At 41.2% G+C, this 20,261-nt stretch overlaps 2 protein-coding genes across 2 annotated transcripts; both read left to right on the plus strand.

The window, feature by feature from the left end:
• The first annotated feature begins 130 nt into the window (after positions 1 to 130).
• pmela (premelanosome protein a) lies at positions 131 to 7,219 on the plus strand. The gene is made up of 12 exons (XM_075462087.1): positions 131 to 182; positions 1,268 to 1,363; positions 1,615 to 1,761; positions 2,185 to 2,319; positions 2,848 to 3,009; positions 3,123 to 3,407; positions 3,484 to 4,257; positions 4,356 to 4,514; positions 4,638 to 4,740; positions 5,084 to 5,289; positions 5,384 to 5,474; positions 7,069 to 7,219. Exons 1-12 carry the CDS (start codon positions 131 to 133, stop codon positions 7,217 to 7,219), a joined length of 2,361 nt encoding a protein of 786 aa, XP_075318202.1.
• A 6,007-nt stretch (positions 7,220 to 13,226) lies between these two features.
• On the plus strand, positions 13,227 to 18,987 carry prph (peripherin). Its single transcript, XM_075462088.1, has 9 exons — positions 13,227 to 13,825; positions 15,276 to 15,336; positions 16,198 to 16,293; positions 16,608 to 16,772; positions 16,864 to 16,989; positions 17,090 to 17,310; positions 17,552 to 17,604; positions 18,086 to 18,159; positions 18,268 to 18,987. The coding sequence occupies exons 1-9, from the start codon at positions 13,278 to 13,280 to the stop codon at positions 18,328 to 18,330; spliced, it is 1,407 nt and encodes a 468-aa protein (XP_075318203.1). The 5' UTR covers positions 13,227 to 13,277; the 3' UTR covers positions 18,331 to 18,987.
• Positions 18,988 to 20,261: the final 1,274 nt, after the last annotated feature.

Consider the following 20,261-nt stretch of genomic DNA (forward strand, 5'->3'; position numbering starts at 1 on the left):
CCTGGGCCGTCTTAAAGAGAGCAAGAGAGTGTGTGTGAAGTCTCTCTGGGAGTTGTGTTGGGATTCGGGTCTGCAGGGTGAGGATCAGGGCACAGAGAGAGGAGACAGAAGACAGAAGACCAAACACAGGATGAGGACAGTGGTGCTGCTCGTTCTGGCTTTTACTTCGGCCTTGGCAATAAGTGAGTACATCTGAATTTACAGAGCGCAAAATGTTTTAGACAGCTTCGTGTCAGATGTACGGCAGGTCAAATTTTTTACCAGGCAAAGCAAGAAAGTGTCATCCTTATTATCTTATATTCACTGATTAGTCACAGGAGTACTAGTTAGAGTTCTGTAAACATAAAGAGAAGCAGCTATTAAAAGCATCTTTGATTTTCCAGGTCTTTGTGCCTCTCTCACATCTGCCACATTCACAAAATACAAACAGGGAAAAAGTGTTTGTCTTTTATTTGAGGAAATTAAATGAGTAAGATGATGAGTATGCTATTAATTTGGATTACTGCGATTAATGTGAATCAACACATCATCTTTTACAATCTTACAACTTATTCTTTGTGGTCGCTTTTCATGGTTTGGACAACAAGCTGAACAGTAAATAGAGGTTTCTGTGATTTCACACTTAATTTCATGCGAACGAACTCAGAGGGGGAAGATGTATAAACTTTCACACACCAATTCTATGCCATTAAAAGTCTTTTTTTTTAGGGTAATCTGCATTTGTTCTCCTTAAATCTTTTCCCACTTTGTGCTACATGTCAGTAAACTTGAAGACTCAGACCTGAATATATATACTGATAATCGAAAATTTGAGTTTTTAGTCCCGTTTAAGTGAGTTTGTTTTGCCTACGAGGATCTCGTGAGGCCTTTTTCACCTGCTTTCACGCACACAAGCTCAGAACAACAGCCAGTGAGCCAGTGTCTGGGAGCCCTCATTCCTCACACTGGGATTACTGATGCTCAGCTGATAGTCACATGAAAGGGATTGAGGGGGATTGTTGGCCGTGTGACTCCTACCGCCAAGAGCCCTGACACCCCTCACCCCTACCAACACCAAAAAAATGGGCGCCTTTGCTTAAGCAAATCAGACATTATCTTAATTTCACAGTTCAAGTCCACAACTTTAACTCTGCTGAAAGATGCAGTTACATATAAGTACAACTAAATTCACTGTCAGAGACCATTTTTTTTCTCAAAAATTCTTGCAGTTGTTGCTTCCTTGGGTACTCTTCATGCATTGTTCAACGACTTTGTGAAAATTTTTCAGGACAAAGAAGTCATTTTACACGTTACCGATCATGGAACTCTCGGATGTATCCGGTGTGGCAAGATGGAGATCCAAGATTCAGAAACTGTTGGTTTGGTAAGGCCCATTTGTTTGTTTTAAATTATTTTATTTGTTTTTCTTTATATTCTTTTATGTATTTTTAATGCTTCTTCCACTCCCTGCTGCAATGCTTTTATTTTATGTGAAGCACTTTGAATTGTTTGTACATGAAATGTGCTATACAAATAAATTTGATTTGATTTGTTTTTCCTACCAACATAGTGCTATTTAAAAAAAAATTTTTTTTACTCTAAACATGTCAAACTGTGTGTAAAAAATTTTTGTAGGCGGTGAAGTGACCTTTGAGCTTAAGAATGACGCGCCCACCCTGACAGGAGCAAAGGCAACCTTCACAGTCAATCTCAATTTCCCACCGAACCAGACGGTGCTGCCTGACGGACAGGTGGTGTGGGCACGTAACTGCACCATCAACGGTAAGAGAACTTCAACAGTATTCTTGATGATACAGTGAAGGGGAGCTACTACAGGTTTATTATGGAAGCTCCATCCAGACTGAACATCTTTGTGATCATTTTTTTTTAATGCCCATAACAACAAAACCGCAGAAGTTTTTCAAAATATCTTACCTCCTGGATTTTAGTCTCGTCTTACTTGTTTCATAATTTACACGATAAGATGGTAAAGCAGAAGATTTTATTTTATAAGCGATGACAAAGAGTGTTGAAATGAATTACCAGCTAAACAACAAATCTGTGTGATTCTAAAAAGGTTAAAATACTGTTAAGTGTATTTCACATCTGGTTTTGTTGTTGATTTGTCGGTGTCACACTTAAATTCATCACATGTGCACGCGTGTGTGTTTGTGTGTTCGATCAACGGTTGCTGTCTTTGCTCAGGACGCGAGTATGAGGAGGGTCAGGCTGTGTATCCAGACCAAGACCCTGAGAGGACTGGAGTTTTCCCCGATGGCACACCTTTCACAGGGAGACAGGACAGAAAACCTCAATATGTATTTGTGTGGAAGACATGGGGTAAATAACAGGTTGCATTTTGATATGGTTATAACATTGTGGTTCACTTGAGATAGATATAATTTCTTGTCATAGAAAAAATGTACTTTGTGTTGGGACAAAAAAAAAAACCTGACCTTAAAAGGGTTTAAACAGGTAACACATCCTTTCGGTACTCTAAAGTTTAACACTGGCCTAAAGCTAAGTTAATAGCAACACACAACAAAATCTTTTTTGTGAGCCAGTTATCTGAAGATTTGTGATAATCTCCCACATTTTCCAGTCAGCCTGTCAAATGATCAGATCATTTTATGTAAATCTGTAACAGGATCCAGTGAACACCAACCTGGATTTTAGCATCTTCTTCTCATTAAAAATGGATGAAATTCCATTTTCTTTCCTTCCTATTCGTTAAAATGTGATAACAGGGTCAATTTTTTCTTTCATTGTTTTGATCGTTTAATCTGATGTATTTTGACAAAGAGTTGATACTGATGAGTGTAAGCATGAGAAATGATATCCTAGTCATCATTATGTTATTGTTTTAAGGACGTTACTGGCAGGTGGCAGGTGGACCATCCTCCTCACTCACCATTGGAACAGACAACGTCCCCCTGGGCTCCTACAACATGGAGCTCGTCATCTATCACTGCCGCGGAAAAGACAAGTTCATTCCTCTGGGCTATGCCTCCACGGTCTTCACCATCACAGGTGATCTGTTAAAACGATTTCCAAACTCTAACTGTGAGGAAATACTCATACAACTTTACGCTTCTATAGCCGGTCTCATAATATCTGCTCTACATCTTTTGCTCTGTCTTTAGACCAAGTTCCATTCAGCGTATCACTTGCTCAGGTCAACGATGTAAATCAAGATGACCAGAACTTCATCCAGAATCAGGCCATTGCTTTCACCATCGCACTCCACGATCCCAGCCAGTACCTGAGCAGCGCAGATGTCAGCTTCAGCTGGGACTTTGGTGATAACAGCGGAACACTCATCTCCAGAGAGCACACTGTCACACACGCGTACCTCGCAGTAGGAACCTATAAACCTCAGGTGGTCCTGATGGCAAGCATCCCGAATGAATGTGGAAACCCCACTGCTGGTAAGACTTTAAATTAATTCCAGTTCTATTTGTGTCTATCTGCTTCCTTTGCTCAGCAGTTGCACTTTTCTTTCAGTTGTTCCAATTGATGCCTCTGCTGCTCCAGCTGTTGTGGTCATGGCCTCCACTCCTGCAGCTGTCCCGGCTGCCACAGCTGAGGGAGGGGACGCTATTGCTCTGGATGTACCTGCCTCCGATGCGACTCAGCTCGCTGCTTCTGTACAACCTGCCGCAGATGATGATGAGCCAGTAGTTGATACTGACACTGGGGTTGTAGAGGTTGCCTCAGTGGCCCCTGCAGCCGTAGACGCAGCCATTGTTCCAGCAGAACAAGATCCCGCCAGCACTGCTGCTCCTGCTGTTCCTGCTGCAGAAGTAGATGCTGCTGCTGAGGACACAGATGCTGCAGCAGCAGAGGTGGTCACTGTTGCTCCTGTCGCACCAGCAGCTGAAGAGCCGGCAGATGCAGCTGTGGGGGTAGATGCAGCTGCAGAAAATGTGCCTGTTACTGATGCCGCTGCTTCAGTTGCCCCTGTTGCAGAGGGAGAAGAAGTTGCAGTTGAAGTCACAGACACAGTCACTGTTGCCCCTGTGGCAGACGCAGCTGCAGAGCAAGAAGCTGCCGTGACTGCTGCTGCTGCTGCTGCTGCTGCTGCTGCTGCTGCTGTGGAGGTTGCTGAAGATACAGCTGCTGCCACAGAGGTGGTCCCAGCTGACACCGAAGCCCCTGTTGAAAACGTTGTCGCTCTTGCTGCCACCGAGGCCACAGCTGTAGGTGAGGCAGCAGCAGATACCGAGGCTGAAGTGCTGGATGCTGAAAATGTAGTTGCAGCCACTGCAGCCGCTGCAGGTGAAGATTTACTTCAGGTTAAAAATACTGAACACAGAATAAAGAAATTTGCTTCTAAAACCAATTGATTTATTTTTTTCTTACACTGATGTAACCAGCTGGTGAAGAAGAGGCTGTTCCAGTCGAAGGTGAGGCTGAAGTGGAAGCTGATCCAGCACAGGTTGCCCTTGTTGTGGCCAAAAGACAGGCGCCAGAGCTGACCGCCGACTGCACAGTCTACCGTTATGGCTCCCTCGCTACATCTGTAGATGTTGTTCGTAAGTTGCTGTTATACCAGTTTGAGTGCTACACATTGAAATACAGATGATAAAGTTGAAGAAGTTGAAGAAGATGATGATTTAATGATATTAAAATGTCTCTGTCCAATCACAACCATGCAGAGGGGATTGAAAGTGTAGAGATTGTTCAGGTGTCCAACGTGGTGGCAGTGGCGACTGAGATGGATCAGAATGCTGTGGATGTCACAATTAGCTGTCAAGGAAGGTGGGTTATTGCATTAATCAAGAAGCCAGATAATTGTTTGAACAATTATTCCATTTGGCTGATTTAATTCAGTCAGAAATTCAAGACATTTCCTATTTTCACTCCTAAATTTCCTTTGTCTAAGAGATTCCTCAGGTACAGGTCGTAAAAAGTGCTCATACATTTAAACCATGTGCCTCAAACTAAAATGAATCAAATTTTAGATATTACAATTTCCCTATTAGAATATATGAACACTTTCATGTGTAATGCCTTACTATGGGTTGTCGAATAACATAAGTGAACTAAGTGCTTGACATCAGGTCACAATTATTCTCCTCCTTCATCACTCTCTTTCCTGTAGTCTGCCAAGCGAGGTCTGCACTGTCATTTCTGATGCTGACTGTATCACACCGGTCCAAACCATCTGTAATGCAGCTTCACCCTCACCAGACTGTCAGATGATCCTTCGTCAGTTCTTCAACGAGACTGGTGTTTTCTGCCTCAACGTGTCGCTGACAAATGATGTCAGTCTTGCCGTGGCGAGTGCGAGAGTCAACGTAGCAGTGGGTGAGTGAGAGAAAAAAAATGTATCAATGGCCACTGAAATGATTTCCACAGGTTATTTGTTCTCATTTGTAAATCATTATTCAATTTATTTCAGCCTCTGGTGGTTCCCCAGCTGGAACGGCTGCCACAGTGCTGGGCGTCATGGTTCTCGCCTGTGTTGTTTGTTGTATGGGTTTGATGTACAGGTCAGTGTCTGATTTTCAGAGAAAATTATACATTTGTGGCCAAAATGACTAACAGCGAAAAACACCAACATCATGAATCATTGGAAAACTTATGTAAAATATTAGTTCTAACTGCAGTTTATTTAACTTCTTTAACATCTTTTTATCAATTAGTAACCATCAGTAACAATTCTCTCCTTTAATACAAAAATGAGGGGCCAACAGACTTCGCCTCAAAGATCACATTATATTGATGATGGCATTGTCATGTTTAGGTTTTCTGCGAGCTGTATGAGTGAGTCAGCATCGAAATATCAGAACGGATGTTGAGCTGACCGGCAAATAACAAATACTTGCCTGAGTGTGACATGACACCAGGCAGCAGTGGGGAACACTTGGCCCACATATAAGCCCTTCTAATGCTTTTGATGTGTTGAATTTATTTAACACAGATCATGTCAGTTTGATCTGTTCACAAGTCGAAGTAACATCTCTGCTGCAGAGACCATGTTGCACACACCCACATGTGGTTCTCTCTGACCAGTCAGCAGTTTGCACTGTTTCCAAGAAACCATATACTATCTACTGGCCTCGCTTGGAACCTCGCCTGAGATAATAGCAAAAGAAAATATCAGCTGGTATCAGTTACATGATCCTACAAAGAAACAAAAAATATATAGCAAGCGCTGTCTGAACCGTACCTTGTTATAGAAAGACACAGTCAACTTATTGAGCCAGCTGAGGCGTGCTCTATGAAGCAAGTTCAACACAACTCAGGCTTTCCTTGAGTTTTCTGGCTTGGGAAAACCTAAAACCCAGACAACGAATCTGTTCTGTGAGCAGATTCGTCAACTGGTTCCTATGATGACCCAAACCACAACCTGTTTGTTGTTTTACTGCAACTGCAAAGGTTCTTTAAGCTGCTTAGATATTAAGCTTCTCCTTCAGCTAAGAATCTTACATCCAAGTTGTTATTTTAAGATCCGATTTATTGGTCATGCATACATGCATACACACAAAATTTGTCCTCCGCTTTTAACCCATCCAGGTTGGCACCTGTTGACACACACATGCACATGCACAGGGTCACACACTCAGAGACAGATGCCAACCTGGAGCGGTGGGCAGCCATTTTAACACCGTGTTCTGTTTTTTTTGTGAAGACTGAAATCCGTGGTGGGTCAAATATTTTTTAGATTGCATACTGAAAAGATGTCACTGAAACAACGTTCTACATTCAGGTTTGGGGACTGAAATGCCAAGATTTGATCAAAATTTAGATTTAGATGATGGCTGTAAAATTGAGACCCCTTTTCAGACAATTTAATCCCGAACGGCGCGTAACAGTATCAGAGCAGGTTATGAGTTCAGCTTTAGTTACCATGGCGATCTAGCCAGATTAAAGAGAGCCACCTTCGTGGCACTGAAAACACTGATCTTTCAGTTCAACAGAGCTAAGTCACCAATCTCACTTCGTGGTACACCCCTCGGGCCCCCTGTGGGTTTTGCTTTTGGCAGTCACAGTTTGTCTTTTACTAAACCACAAACAAATTTCTAAAGCAGCAATTATTCTTCATAGCTACTTCAACTTTGTCTAATGTAATTTCTCCTTCAGGCGCTTCAAGCAGTACCAGCCGCTAAGAGAGGACAATGCTGAGAACGGAGGCAGCTTTGCAGTAACATCAGTGCCTTTGCTGTTGTGGAACCTGCTGAGTCGACAGTCACCAGGAGAAAGTCGTCCACTGCTTCAGGGAAGGATTGTGTGACGATCACTATAAATTTATGCACTCAACATGCACAAGATCCACAAAACATATTGGTTTAATATACGTAACACTGACTGTGGTGATACTGTTACTCCCTACAATGAAACCAGACCCAGTTACGTTGAGTGAACCAGCCCTGTGTAACACAAATTATGTAAGAATACAGGAGTTATTTCTGTAACCAGTGATATTTATTTTGTCCTATAACATCCTTAAAATTGGTAATGATAATCCATAGGAGCCATAACACGTCATCTTATTTGTGGCCTACTTATACTAAACCTGCTGGCTAATCACTGTGAACTCATCTCAGTTCAGTTTCTTTACAGTGTAATTAAAATCAAGTTTATCACTCAACATTATTGTGTTTTCTACACTGAAATGAATAAAATGGAACTTTAACACCATCATCTTTTTCTTTAATGTGTTTTATTACTTTATCCAGAAGTGTAACTACAAAATTTTACATCGTCAACATGGATAACTTACTGCAGGACATTACAGTGGCAAGAATTTAAAAGGTGATTAGAGTTTGTGCTTTTCAATTTTACTGTCTCTTGGGGAATATTTTAGTCTGATGCCGGGCTTGCAGAGTTATCAAAGGCCGTGTTTTACATCGAATTGTTCTATTTTTCCTTTTACAACAAAATGGTTTTGGTGCCTAATTTAAGCCATGAGAGACATTAAGGAATTAAGGAACCTGTCACAAATATTGCTCATGGCTAGTCCATGTGCTTATGGACACAAAAGCAACTCCACGGAGGAGTACTGTCTCTGGGTCTTTTGTGAAATTGTAACGAAAGGAATACTGATCACATTTAACAGGTGAATAAGTCCACATTTTGAGATCTGAGTGGGTCTGTGACACAAGAAATCCAGGTTTGTGTCCCATTTAACACATCGCTTTCAACACTGACTGTATCTTCAAATTTCTTATTTTCTTTAATTTGAATCACTTTTTGCTTTTTTTTTCAGTTGTTTGCATACATTTAGAAGTTATTAAGTATGTGGGTAGGTTTGGACATAAAATAGTAACTGAGTAGGTTTTGGAATCAAAAACAACTTAGGTATGCCTTGTAATTAAAAAAGACACCTTTGTAAAGTGCAGCCATAAAAGCTTTGTTTGGCTTGGAGGGCAACGAGACTTGTTTTCTTTGCAAAAGTGACATGAAGAAAACCTCCAACTAAACTACATTAAAAAACAACACAGTTGATGCAAAGATTGAGCACAAAGAGCCCAAAGATTTAGGTATCAATATGTTTTTGTTTCACCCAAAAAAAACTCTGAAACTCTTAGCTGCCTTGGAGCGATAGCTTGGAAAAGTTAAAAAGAATTTTGGATTTTGGACCACAGCGCACTCCAAGACATAAAGCACATTATTAGAGCATAAACAGAAACGCTCAATATTTACAACCATATCGAGGATATTTGAATGCTGCCAGGAAGTGCTATGGTTATATTAAAACTGCATCTGAGTGTACAAAGCAGTAGATATATGAAACCATCAAGTACTCTTCTCTACTCTATCAAAATGATTTAATATCATATTGTGGCCCCCCTTCATGCATTGCGCTGCTGCACAATGTTTCATGGCAGACTGCAGTGCAGGAATAGAGGCTGACGTCATTGCAGTAAATTCTTTAATGGAAGAAGCTGGTCTGGCCATCATGGCATGAACAAAGGAGCGGGGCAACAGGAACATAAAGGGAGAGGTATTTCTCAGTCACATGGCCCACATGTATGGATTCCGCAAGAATTTTGTTCTGCTGTTTCTTTTTCTCTTCATTTACTGTATTACTGATAAGAAAACTGCTCTATATACAGTTGTGTGGTTGTGAAAGAGTCACAAAAAATTTGAATATTATTAAACCTTTCTTACCAAAACATGTTGGAACATCAAGGGGCAGTTTACATTAGTGTGTGCCAATAATGCACCCAATGCTTATTCAGTGACAGTGTTCTTTTTGCTTACAGTACATATTAATCTCCATCCAACAGACTTGTGTAACACTGCAGTATTCCATTACCGTAATTGTAAAGCAGAGCTATCAATCATTTTCAACCCATAACATGGCTCTTTGCCACATGTACCTACAGTTCAGCCATCTCCACTCTCCCCTGAGTCTACAGCCAGGAGACAACACAACAGCCCTACTGGGAGGCCATCAATTTTCACATATGATCTCTATCTTAGCCTTTACAGCCCTGTAGCTTTTAATAGTCTGCTGCATCATCAGCACAAAGCAAGCCACCTAAAACACTAAAGAAAGATTCAAATGGTATTGCTTTTTTCTTTGGCAAATGACCGGCCTTTTTTAAACTTTTGACGTTAGAGTGGGCAGAGAAACTCGAGATGAGTCAGTGAGGTCACACCACCCCGGCAGCAGCACCGCTCTGATTAATCTGAATGGCTTTTTATTGCTTACCACTCCCTGGCAACGGATCTTAAAAGGATGCCGTTACCTTCATCTGTCCTCAGCGAGGCAGAAACCTTTACAAGACTGTAACAATAAGTATCACAGCAGCCTACAATCAGCATTTCTGTCATCTTTGCAAAATGAGCTTCAAATTGTTTTTTTTCAATGCTAAATATATACATTTCTTTCTCTGTATTATGAATTACAGCCACTGTGTGCTGAATGTAAATAAGTCATTTAAAACAAACTAGTAGTTGCAATATTAAATAATAAGAGATAAAGAAAACTGGTAAAAAGTTTTCTTTATCTGCTACCACTTCTAACCTTTTCTTCAGTTGACAAATCCATCCCTTCCTCCATGAAATACTCAAACTATATCACTCATGAACAACTTTTCTACACCAGTGTATCCTTCAGACTCACTCAATAACATCTTTGTGAAAGCACATGCAGTGTTAAAATTGCGTAGCAGCACTGACAATCAATCAAATGCTGCTGTTTAAAAATGACCCATTCCAAGTTATAATTTCCATAACTTCAGATATTTGCCTAATCCATCGTATTCTATCTAAAGCAATCTCATTTTTCACGCTTACCTTCTTTGTGACCTTCCATTTTAGGAAGACACACTGCTGGGGCCATACAGTTTTCCCAGTAAACGTGAATGTTGTGTGAAATGTAAATTTTTCTAGCTTTGGACTTACTGTACCTTTCATGGTCACTTCTTAGAAGAACACATGCATGGTTTGAAATTCTTTCTACACATAACTGCTTCTGTTACTTTTCAAGGATGCAAGGGTTCTGATAAAAAAGAAGCCCTCACTGTCTCCATTCCTTTTATTTTTTACAAAAACTAGTTTTTGTCAGGGTTAGCACCGTCGTCTCACAACAAGAGGGTTCCTGGTTTGAATCCCGGATGGGGCCTTTCTGTGTGAAGCTTGCATGTTCTCTCCGTGTATGCGTGGGTTCTCTCCGGGTACTCGGGCTTCCTCGCACCAACCAAAAACATGCAGGTTAGGTTAATTGGTGACTCTAAAATGTCCCTAGGAGTGACATGGATGGTTGTGTGTCTTGTTTGTTGCTGTGTGGCCCGGGGATGGACTGACAACCTGTGCAGGGTGTATCCTGCCTCTCACCCAATGACAGCTGGGACAGCTGGCCCCACATTGGTCTACATTGGGGGGGTTGGCTTTAAGTTTAAGTGTCCTTAAAATCACGTTTTCATTGACACTTTTTATGCAGCATTGCTTTGTGCTGATGTCACAGCTGACTGCTGTTTAAATTTGATCAGATTTCCCATGAGAGACCACACCCAATCTGTGAATTTTAAATAAGAATATAAGCCGGATCTCATCTCACATTAATGAAATCATCCCGCAGTATGTTTATTTCCTGTTTTCCAATTAATCAAAAATATCTAGATATCTAAATGGCTGAAATTTGACACACATACTGTGTTGAAATGGGAACAGACATTCTAGCCTGACAGTGTCGAAGAAGCAAAGTAAGATTCGCGGCTCCCGTAGGAATTCTCTGAGAACCAGAGGGATCATTTGCTAATGGTGGCATCTGGCCAAAGGTTAGTATTACTCACACAGTCAACTCTAAATGCATAGATTTCTGTCTTTTTTTTTTTTTTTTTCCCATTTAAGTTGCATACATCCACACCGTTAATTATAGTGTAGAAATGCAGATAGTCCCAACACTGATACAGATCTGATTTTCAACATACTACCTTATGTGGCAGGATGTAGAAAGTGAGATTGTGCTCTGTGGAGAGAGAGTGAGACAGGGTGGGTCAGAGGGGGAGGGAAAGAGAGGAGAGACTTACTGACCATGGAGCAGGTTGATTAGATTACACAGCTATGTCTAACAGGCCATTTTTCACACAGAAAGCCAGACCTCAGCCACGGCAGCCAAGCAGATTTAGAAGGAGTAGAACAAAGTATGTTCTTAAGTGTTTGCAAAAAACAGACAGACAAAGAAAGATGTTAGTTTATTTTTATCACAGGGCACTGGAGATGCTCCAGGAAAAGGAAACAGGAAGAGGAAACCCATTAGATTTAATTAGAAAACTGCTGTGCTTTGGATAAAGCCTGTAGACTGAGTGTAGGCAACCGTCTGTAGGTAAATATCAACATACCGGTATGTCACAAAATATGCAAAGTCCTCTTGTGACATACAGGGGAGCATAAATAGATACGATTCTATCAAAAGGAGCATCACATCAGTTGCGACACAAAAGGAAGAAAGTGCCACACCCAGTCGACACAGAGCACGCTCTGCAATACTGTGGCTGTGGTAGCTTTGAGACCTCAGTAAAAATGGCCTAAAGCACTCCCACATGCACACACACAGACTGAAGAAAGGTGTGAAGGTGCTGCCTTGCAAAATATAGTCTACATTCTTGTTCAATACTTATCTTTGACTTTCATGGTTGTAAACATGTTGTAAGTTAAAGTCTTCTGATGTTATACAGAACATCCGAAACCTCATCCTTGTGTTCAGGGGTTGATTTTATATTCTGAAATATTTTTTCATTGTTTATCAACCTCGCACTTATACTTTACATCATCTTCTAACGTTTCTTCTGCCTTTTTAGTGAAGTTCTATTATCTAGTTTGACTGTTAAATTGCCTTAAATATGTTCATGTTTAGCTACTACATTTTGGAGGGGTGTGTGTGTGTGTGCGTGTGTGTGTGTGTGTGTGGGGCGGGGTATTTTCATCCTGGTAATCTTTGTTTTCCGGTAAGTCAAATGAGTCTATGGACCTGCCATGACAGCAGTGTCATCTGTGGATACTTAGTCTCGCTGACTGTGGCCCAAAAACCTCCAGTTGACCAGGCAATCAAATGGAGTTATCTGACAACTCAAACTCTAACGGGGATTACAGGGTAGAGTGCTTTTCCAAAGGGATAAAATAACTGCAGAGTCATGGCTCTGCCCCAGACGCCTGGAATATCAATAAAGTATTCCATTACTGTAAAAGGAGAGACAGACAGAGACGAGAGCGGCATGGAGACAAATGCAGGAGGAAAAGAATCAAATCAATGTATCCATATGATATGACTTTAGGTTAGAATTTTAAATTATTTTATTCAGAACTAGGAAACTGAATCCTTGACAGACACATTTGATAGTGATGTTAAGATAAGCAGTGGAGGCCAGAGTGGAGTCATATATAAATGTATGTATAGGAATCATGTGGAGAAACTAAACTAAATGAGTAAGCAGCTGGCAAAGTGACAAGGACGGCATAAATCAGAGGGGGGCGGAGGTGTGGACTTGGGGGTACATCTCTAGTTATCAGAGCACTAATGGGGAAGCCACTCTGGCTTTCTGCCAAGTGTTCTGGTTAAAAGGATGGAAGTGTCGCAACTGAGACAGCGCTAGTAAAATCACAGAGAGGCAGGGTCCATCTTTGTGGGGCAGGGAGTGGCCAAAGCTTGTATGCTGATGAGGGATTGAGAAGGGATGGCTTCATGTGGGTGGGGTGAGGAGAGCTGAGGGAGGGGGGAGGCGTGATGCAGATGGGGCCTGACTGCATAAAAACCCTCTGCACTCTTCAGTCGGATGTCCTGTTGCTTCAATAGCATCTAGAAGCCTTCAGCTCTCCACTTTTCCAGAACCAGAGCAACCATGAGCCATTCTTCAATGCATTCTTCTACCTCTTACAGGCGCACCTTTGGGAGCCCTCACCCCATCTCCATGACCTCCTACTCCCCTGTGTCCAGCCGCATGCCTGTTTCTGCTGGACGCTACATGCGTTCCATGTCACCCGTGGTAGCATCCCGATCCACCACCTACCACCAACAGCGTTCCCGCGCCAGCCCTCAGCAGCCTCGCCTTTCCTATGACAAGGTGGACTTCTCCCTGTCTGAGGCCATTAACCAGGAGTTCCTCACCACCCGCAGCAATGAGAAGGCTGAGCTGCAGGAGCTCAATGACCGCTTTGCCAGCTTCATTGAGAAGGTGCGATATCTGGAGCAGCAGAACGGTGCGCTGCAGCAGGAGCTCAACCAGTTCAAGGGCCAGCAGCAGCACGGCCAGCCCAACCGGGCCACCGAGCTTTTCCAGGATGAGCTGAGGGAGATGCGGCGCCAGCTCGACGCAGTCGGCAAGGAGAGGGACCAGTATCAGCTGGACAGGGACAACCTGGCTGAGGACCTCAATCTTGTCAAGCAGAGGTTGGTATCAGTGTGAAGAAAAGAAAAGATAAGATTGACAGAGAGATAGATAGATAGATAGATAGATAGATAGATAGATAGATAGATAGATAGATAGATAGATAGATAGATAGATAGTGTCACATCCTTGCAACAATGATTCCAACATTTCTGTGTTCACTTGTTGTCGGCACATCTGTGATGATCATCATTGTTTCTATTACTGACAGTTTTTCTAACATACTATACATGGTCCACTTTAAACCCAGAGGGACCATAGAGACTTCACTTCAGTGATACTGGTGGTTTAGGGCGTGGCACAAAGGCAGCCGCATCATAGAGGATGCTGCACTGCATAGCATATTAGCATGCTTTCATGTCTGATTAAAGTACATAACGTCTTTGGATGGTTCGTGTGCTATGAATGAGCTCAACACATATCAGCAAAATGACCAACAGAAAACTGTGACTCAGATATTCATGCCGCACTCGGACAGGGCCTCTTAAATAAGACAACTTTATAGACTTTTACAAACACACATACAGCGATGCAAGCACGCCGGTCGATGAGCAGAGAACAGAGAAGGATAAAGGGACCAGACACAGGGTGGGGCTGGCTGAGAAGCTGGGAGGGTAACGAGAGGACATGGGACCAGAGTAAAAAGAGGTTGGGTATCAGGCGGGGTGAGAATAGTGTCAGGAAAAATCAATGTGACTCAATGACTCCATTAGGTTTATTTAAATGTCCCTCTCGGCTGATGGGATGGTGCCAGAGATCCCATTAGGACAAAAGTACCCCGGGTAACACAGCATGAATTAAAGATGAGAAAGTAGGACCCACTAATTCACTTTGTGTCCAGCCTGGGCAAGACCTCTGTCTGACAGAACAGATGGAGCAGGGTTCAACTGCACATCCACAGATACAGTCGATCAATCAGAGAGGATATTAATATTAGGTATTCTTTTTGGTTTACTCATCACCGTGGGTGGTGCGTTTTAACTGGGAGTTTGAAAAAATTTAAAGTGTTGTTGAAATTGAAAAAAAACAACCGCTTTTCATTTTTAGTTCTTTGCTTATTTGTGCTTAACAGTTCACAAAAGCATGTTCCACAACCTTGAAAATGACACCTTAAATGATCTTTTCAGATAGAAAGCACATGCACATAACCTGATTGTGCCTGTGCAGATGACCTTATTGAACTGCAGTGATACCACAGCAGTTGAAAGGAGCGGCTGCTGGTCCCACTGGGCACACTTCCAAAATCCTTTTAACGGAACAATGAATTAACAGATTGATCCAGGAATCTTTTGGCCAGCTGATGCCCTGGTGCAAACTTTGAAGGGAAGGGTGATACTAGTCCAAATAAACAAATGTAGAATAAATATAGTTAGCATGATATTGTCACTTTTTTTTTTTTAAAGAAGATTATTGTATCTCCATGTTGTTGAAAATGTTTTCTCTCACTCTCAGGCTGGAGGAAGAAGCCCAGAAGAGGGCAGATGCTGAGAACAACCTGGTTGCCTTCCGCAAGGTAAACACTAAGCTCAATAGATCAATAATACCACAGTGATTGCTGAGTCTCCCAATTCAAATAGCAGGTCAAAATCGTTAGTTTTTTTCTATTTCCAGCTCTTCACTTGCAATGTCAGTTCAATTCAGTTCAGTTCAGTTTTATTTTCTATATAGCGCCAAATTACAACAAATGTCATCTCTTCAGCACTTCAAAGATACAGTCCAATTCAAGACAAATGTAATCCATTCATGGAATACAATCTTAATCCAATGAAATCTAATCAATTAAAATCCAAAATAATCCAATTCATAAAATGACAGTTTAAAAGAAAAGTTGCTTTGCTGAGCAAACCGGCAGCTTGTATAGAAAATTCTCTTCGATTCAGTCCCCCCTCCTGAGCATGCACCGGGTGACGGTGGAAAGAAGAAACTCCCTTTTAACAGGAAGAAACCTCTGGCAGAACCAGGATGTACATGGAGAGTAAAGAGAGCAGAGTGAGGAGAAGTGCATAATGGGAGATCCCCAGCAGTCTAGGCCTATAACAACATAACTATGGGATGTTTCAGGGTCACTCCAATACTATTAGCTTTATCGAAAAGGAACATTTTAAGCCTGATCTTAAAGGTAGAGATGGTGTCTGCTTCCTGAACCCAAACTGGTTGCTGGTTCTACAGAGATGGGCCTGATAACTGAAGGCTCTGCCTCCCATTCTACTTTCAGAAAGTCTAAGAACAACAAGTAACCCTGCAGTCTGAGAGCAAAAAAAAAAATCACATATCAAATGAAGCCTACTTGATATTAGCTCATATGGAGTTTCAGCTCTTGATTTCTTTTGCAATTTTTAATGCATTTATTCATTTTTCCCCTTAAAATAACTAGGATGTGGATGATGCTACATTGGCCCGTTTGGAGCTGGAAAGGAAGATCGAATCTCTGATGGATGAGATTGAATTCCTTAAGAAACTCCATGACGAGGTAAGTGATACTGTCTCTGCTCTTCTTCACAGTGAAACAAGTAGGCACTATCTTTAAGAAGTCACCCATCAAAAATACATCATTTTATATTGTATCATAAATTCTTAACACTGTACTAAATAATGCAATCCTCAGATTCTAAGAAAAAAATTACAAATTAATCAATTCAGCAGTTTTAAGCTTCAGGTGCATTTACAGAAAATCGGCACTTGCAAAGAATAATTTAAAAAAAGTATTTTCATAAAGTGGAAACAAATAAACGCAAACCATCATTTTATGGGTGTCTGCTTATTTGTAAATGCTCAATTTATCAGGAAATCCAAGATGTACAAGTGAGTGTCCAGACCCAGCAGCTGAAGATGGAGGTGGACAGCAGCTCCAGGCCAGATCTCACTGGTGCCCTGAGGGACATCAGGGCCCAGTACGAGAACATTGCTCAGAAGAATATGCAAGAATCTGAGGAGTGGTACAAGTCCAAGGTGGGTCGATGGGATTTAAAAAAACAAACAAACACGTATAACAGGCACACATCTCTTTGTTCATTTTTATGTTCTTTATTTCCTCTTGCAGTTTGCTGATTTGACTGAGTCTGCAAAGCGCAACACTGATGCTCTGAGGCAGGCCAAGCAGGAGGCCAACGAGTCGAGGAGGCAGATGCAGTCTCTCAACTGTGAAATTGATGCACTGAAGAACACAGTGAGACCAAACACCAGCTGTTGCTCGTCCATATGAATGCATTTACGTTCTCAAAAGTGCTTAAACTTCTTTAATCTGATGTGCTGCTGTATTTTCTCAGAATGAAGCTCTGCTCAGGCAGATGCGTGAAATGGAGGATCAGTTCAGCAATGAGATCGGCAACTACCAGGACAACATGGGCCGACTTGAGGAAGAGATCCGCCACCTGAAGGAGGAGATGGCTCGTCACCTTCGGGAGTACCAGGACCTCCTCAATGTCAAAATGGCTCTGGACATTGAGATTGCCACCTACCGCAAACTGCTGGAGGGGGAGGAGAGCAGGTGGGGGGAATGTTCATGTCTTGCTTTAATTATTGACGTTCTCACATATTTGTGATTTCACAGCTTAAGCAGTCAGAGCACAATCCCAAGGCTCAAATCGCGACACTGCATTGTTTGCCATCTGTTATTCATTCTTTTGTCCATGTCAGAGCAAACCTCAGAGTAATCGATATGCTTTAGCACAGCAAATCACTTTTCATTACAGGTTGTAAAGGCTTAAATTCATTTTTACTCCTCATAGGATTTCTGTTCCCATCCTCCATATTGGAATGAGCAATCATCTTGGTGAGCGAGGTAAGATAAACTCTATTTTCACAAACTAATTTAGATTTGAGGCTGAAGTTTTAAGGTCTTAAAGGTGCACCTTAGTTGTAACTGAGATGCAGCTTGTTTGGGAGGTATTATCTCTGTTCTGATTGACTCTCTGACTTCAATACTTTCAGGGTCAATTTTGAGCAATTTAGTATAGCCTGAAGAATAGCTCTAAGTACTACAAGAACCATAAGTCTCAGTTGATGTTTCTATGAAGAGGAATCCATTTGGGTGCACAAATCAGACTTCGAATCAGCTTTTTCGTAGCAGCAGGAAAACAGAAAAAACTGGGATAAGTTGCTGAAAGCATTTAAAATTAACACACAATCCCAAAAATGAAATTTAAAACATGCAACTTTTCCCTGTTTAATAACAATTCTGTACATGACTGATGGTTTAGTGACGCAGTCATATATATGAATTTATATGAATCTCATCAGTGTTTGAATCCCACTTTCCACAGATTACGAAAAAGCTCCAGACGCCCAGAGCAAGAGGACTGTGGTCATCAAGACAGTGGAGACTCGAGATGGAGAGGTACAACACCGCTGTAGAAATTCTTTTTTAAAAATCTGAACTTGTGTAGAACAAGCTATGTATCCTGTCAGGTTTTAAAACTAATCTCTGTGTTGCTTTCTACATCAGGTGGTGCAGGAATCCAGAAGGGAGAAGGAGAGTGACTCTGGTAACGCTGACAAGGACGAGTAGATGCAAACTCACTAAATAATGTGAAGGCCAGTGCCGTGATAGAAAAAAAGTAGAATGCTGAACAATAGAAAAAAACTAAAATGACCTACTGTACCTATGCCTCTTTCTCATTAGTTATGTGTTTCATTGTCTGGTAATGTGTCTCTCAGCATTGGTGCAGCTTTGGATGAATTCCTTTAGACAGCGTCACTCTGGTGCTATGTAAGAAAACCAAACTTTTGCTAAACACCTGTGTCATCTGTAGGGCTGTGCAAAACCACTTTATTGATGAACCACTTGAGGCCTTGATTTACAGTGCAATCCTGTGGAAGCCTTAGACGACCACGCATTTATAGTAGAGAATTAAACTACAGGCTGAGATAAGGTAGTTCAAATACAGGATTTTAGTAGTTTGTGTCATAGATATGACTCACCAAGAAACTTTCTGACACTGCCCTTTTGCCGACACACCTTAAAAGACGGACTGAGATTAACTTAATCTGTCTGCTTTTGTTTTAGAAGCTTTGCTATCCTCTTGTTGTGCAAACCACATTTTCACCAAAGATGTGTGAAAATGAATGAACATGTAACCGACAGGCAATGCTTACAAAGGGAATATGATAAACTGAAAAGGTCTTTGCAGAATGAGCTTTGCAAAGATGTGTGAAAGAATATGTATGTGCAAATAAAGCTAATTGGATCAAATATGTGTTGTCTGTCTACATGAATACTTTCATAATGGTGGTTGCTGTGTTGATTAATTATCTACTAATTCTTGCTCTTGTTCTGTGCCAGCAAGGTCTCCTGAACGTGATGTCCTTTGTACTTCTGAGGTTTCGTTTAAGTAGAAGTAAAAAGAAGGTTTACAAGTCTCGCAACAACTCAGTATTTTACACTTGTCGTCTGTAAATAACTTCATATAAATATCCTTTCTATACAAAGGAATTACACGCGTAAAAGATAACATGACATGCAGACTCTATGCTGTTAAGACTCTGTTAAGACTCTCGCTCTCTGTCAAACCTGATTTAAAAAACGTGTAATGTACAGCGACAGATATCTCAACAAAGATGGGGTTTGAATACCCAAACCAGTCGAAATACAAAATGTATAATGTTTGGGAGCAAGACAAAAGTAATTTGTGCTATTTGATTTTCATCAGTCATTGAGCAATATTACACTTTGAAGAAATTCTACTGAGTGCAGAAAGTTTGGCACACCCAGACGCCAGCCATAAGCCACTGTCTCAAATTTGATTTCAATCTATTTAATTTAATTTCAACACATCTATATCATTAATGAAGTTTGAAAGAAAGAAGAAGAACAAATCAATGCATATCCTCTGATATGATGAGTCTGTGTAATGGAATGAGGCCTGAAAACTTTCACATCTTAACTTTAATTTTATCAAGGTTTTGAATCAGTTGCCTTCTTTCCCCCTTACATTTCTGAGAGTGTAACAAAAAGTATTGGTATCATCTTCTCCACAGTAGTCACATTTCCCAGTGCGATGTTTCCCTATAATGAATAACGGGCACTTTAAACCAGTCTGTCCAAGTCTGAGTCGTTCCTCCCTTTGCTTCTCATTTCTCCTGTTTTTCTTTGAATTTTGTAAAACCATCATCCTTTCCTTTCCTCCTCCCATTGATTTTTTCATCCTTCATTTACTGTTTTTTTTTATTTTTGTTTTACTGGAGTTGATAGTTAAGTCAACCTGGACAACTTTTAGTGGCTTCCTTTGCATCCTTATCTGATATTTCATTCCCACGCATGATGTGCTGGTATCCACAGAAACTGAACTCTCAACCCCTTCATATTTACTCTACATAGTGTTTGCTGAATCTCAATCAGAAGTTCTGGTCTGCTTTCTAAATATGTGTGCTGTAAAATTGCTAATGAATCATTTGATATGACCTTGTAAGTTTACCCAATAATTGATTGTGAGCTGTTCT

Source organism: Odontesthes bonariensis, chromosome 3 (assembly GCF_027942865.1).
Source record: "Odontesthes bonariensis isolate fOdoBon6 chromosome 3, fOdoBon6.hap1, whole genome shotgun sequence".
Classification (NCBI taxonomy): Eukaryota; Metazoa; Chordata; class Actinopteri; order Atheriniformes; family Atherinopsidae; genus Odontesthes; species Odontesthes bonariensis.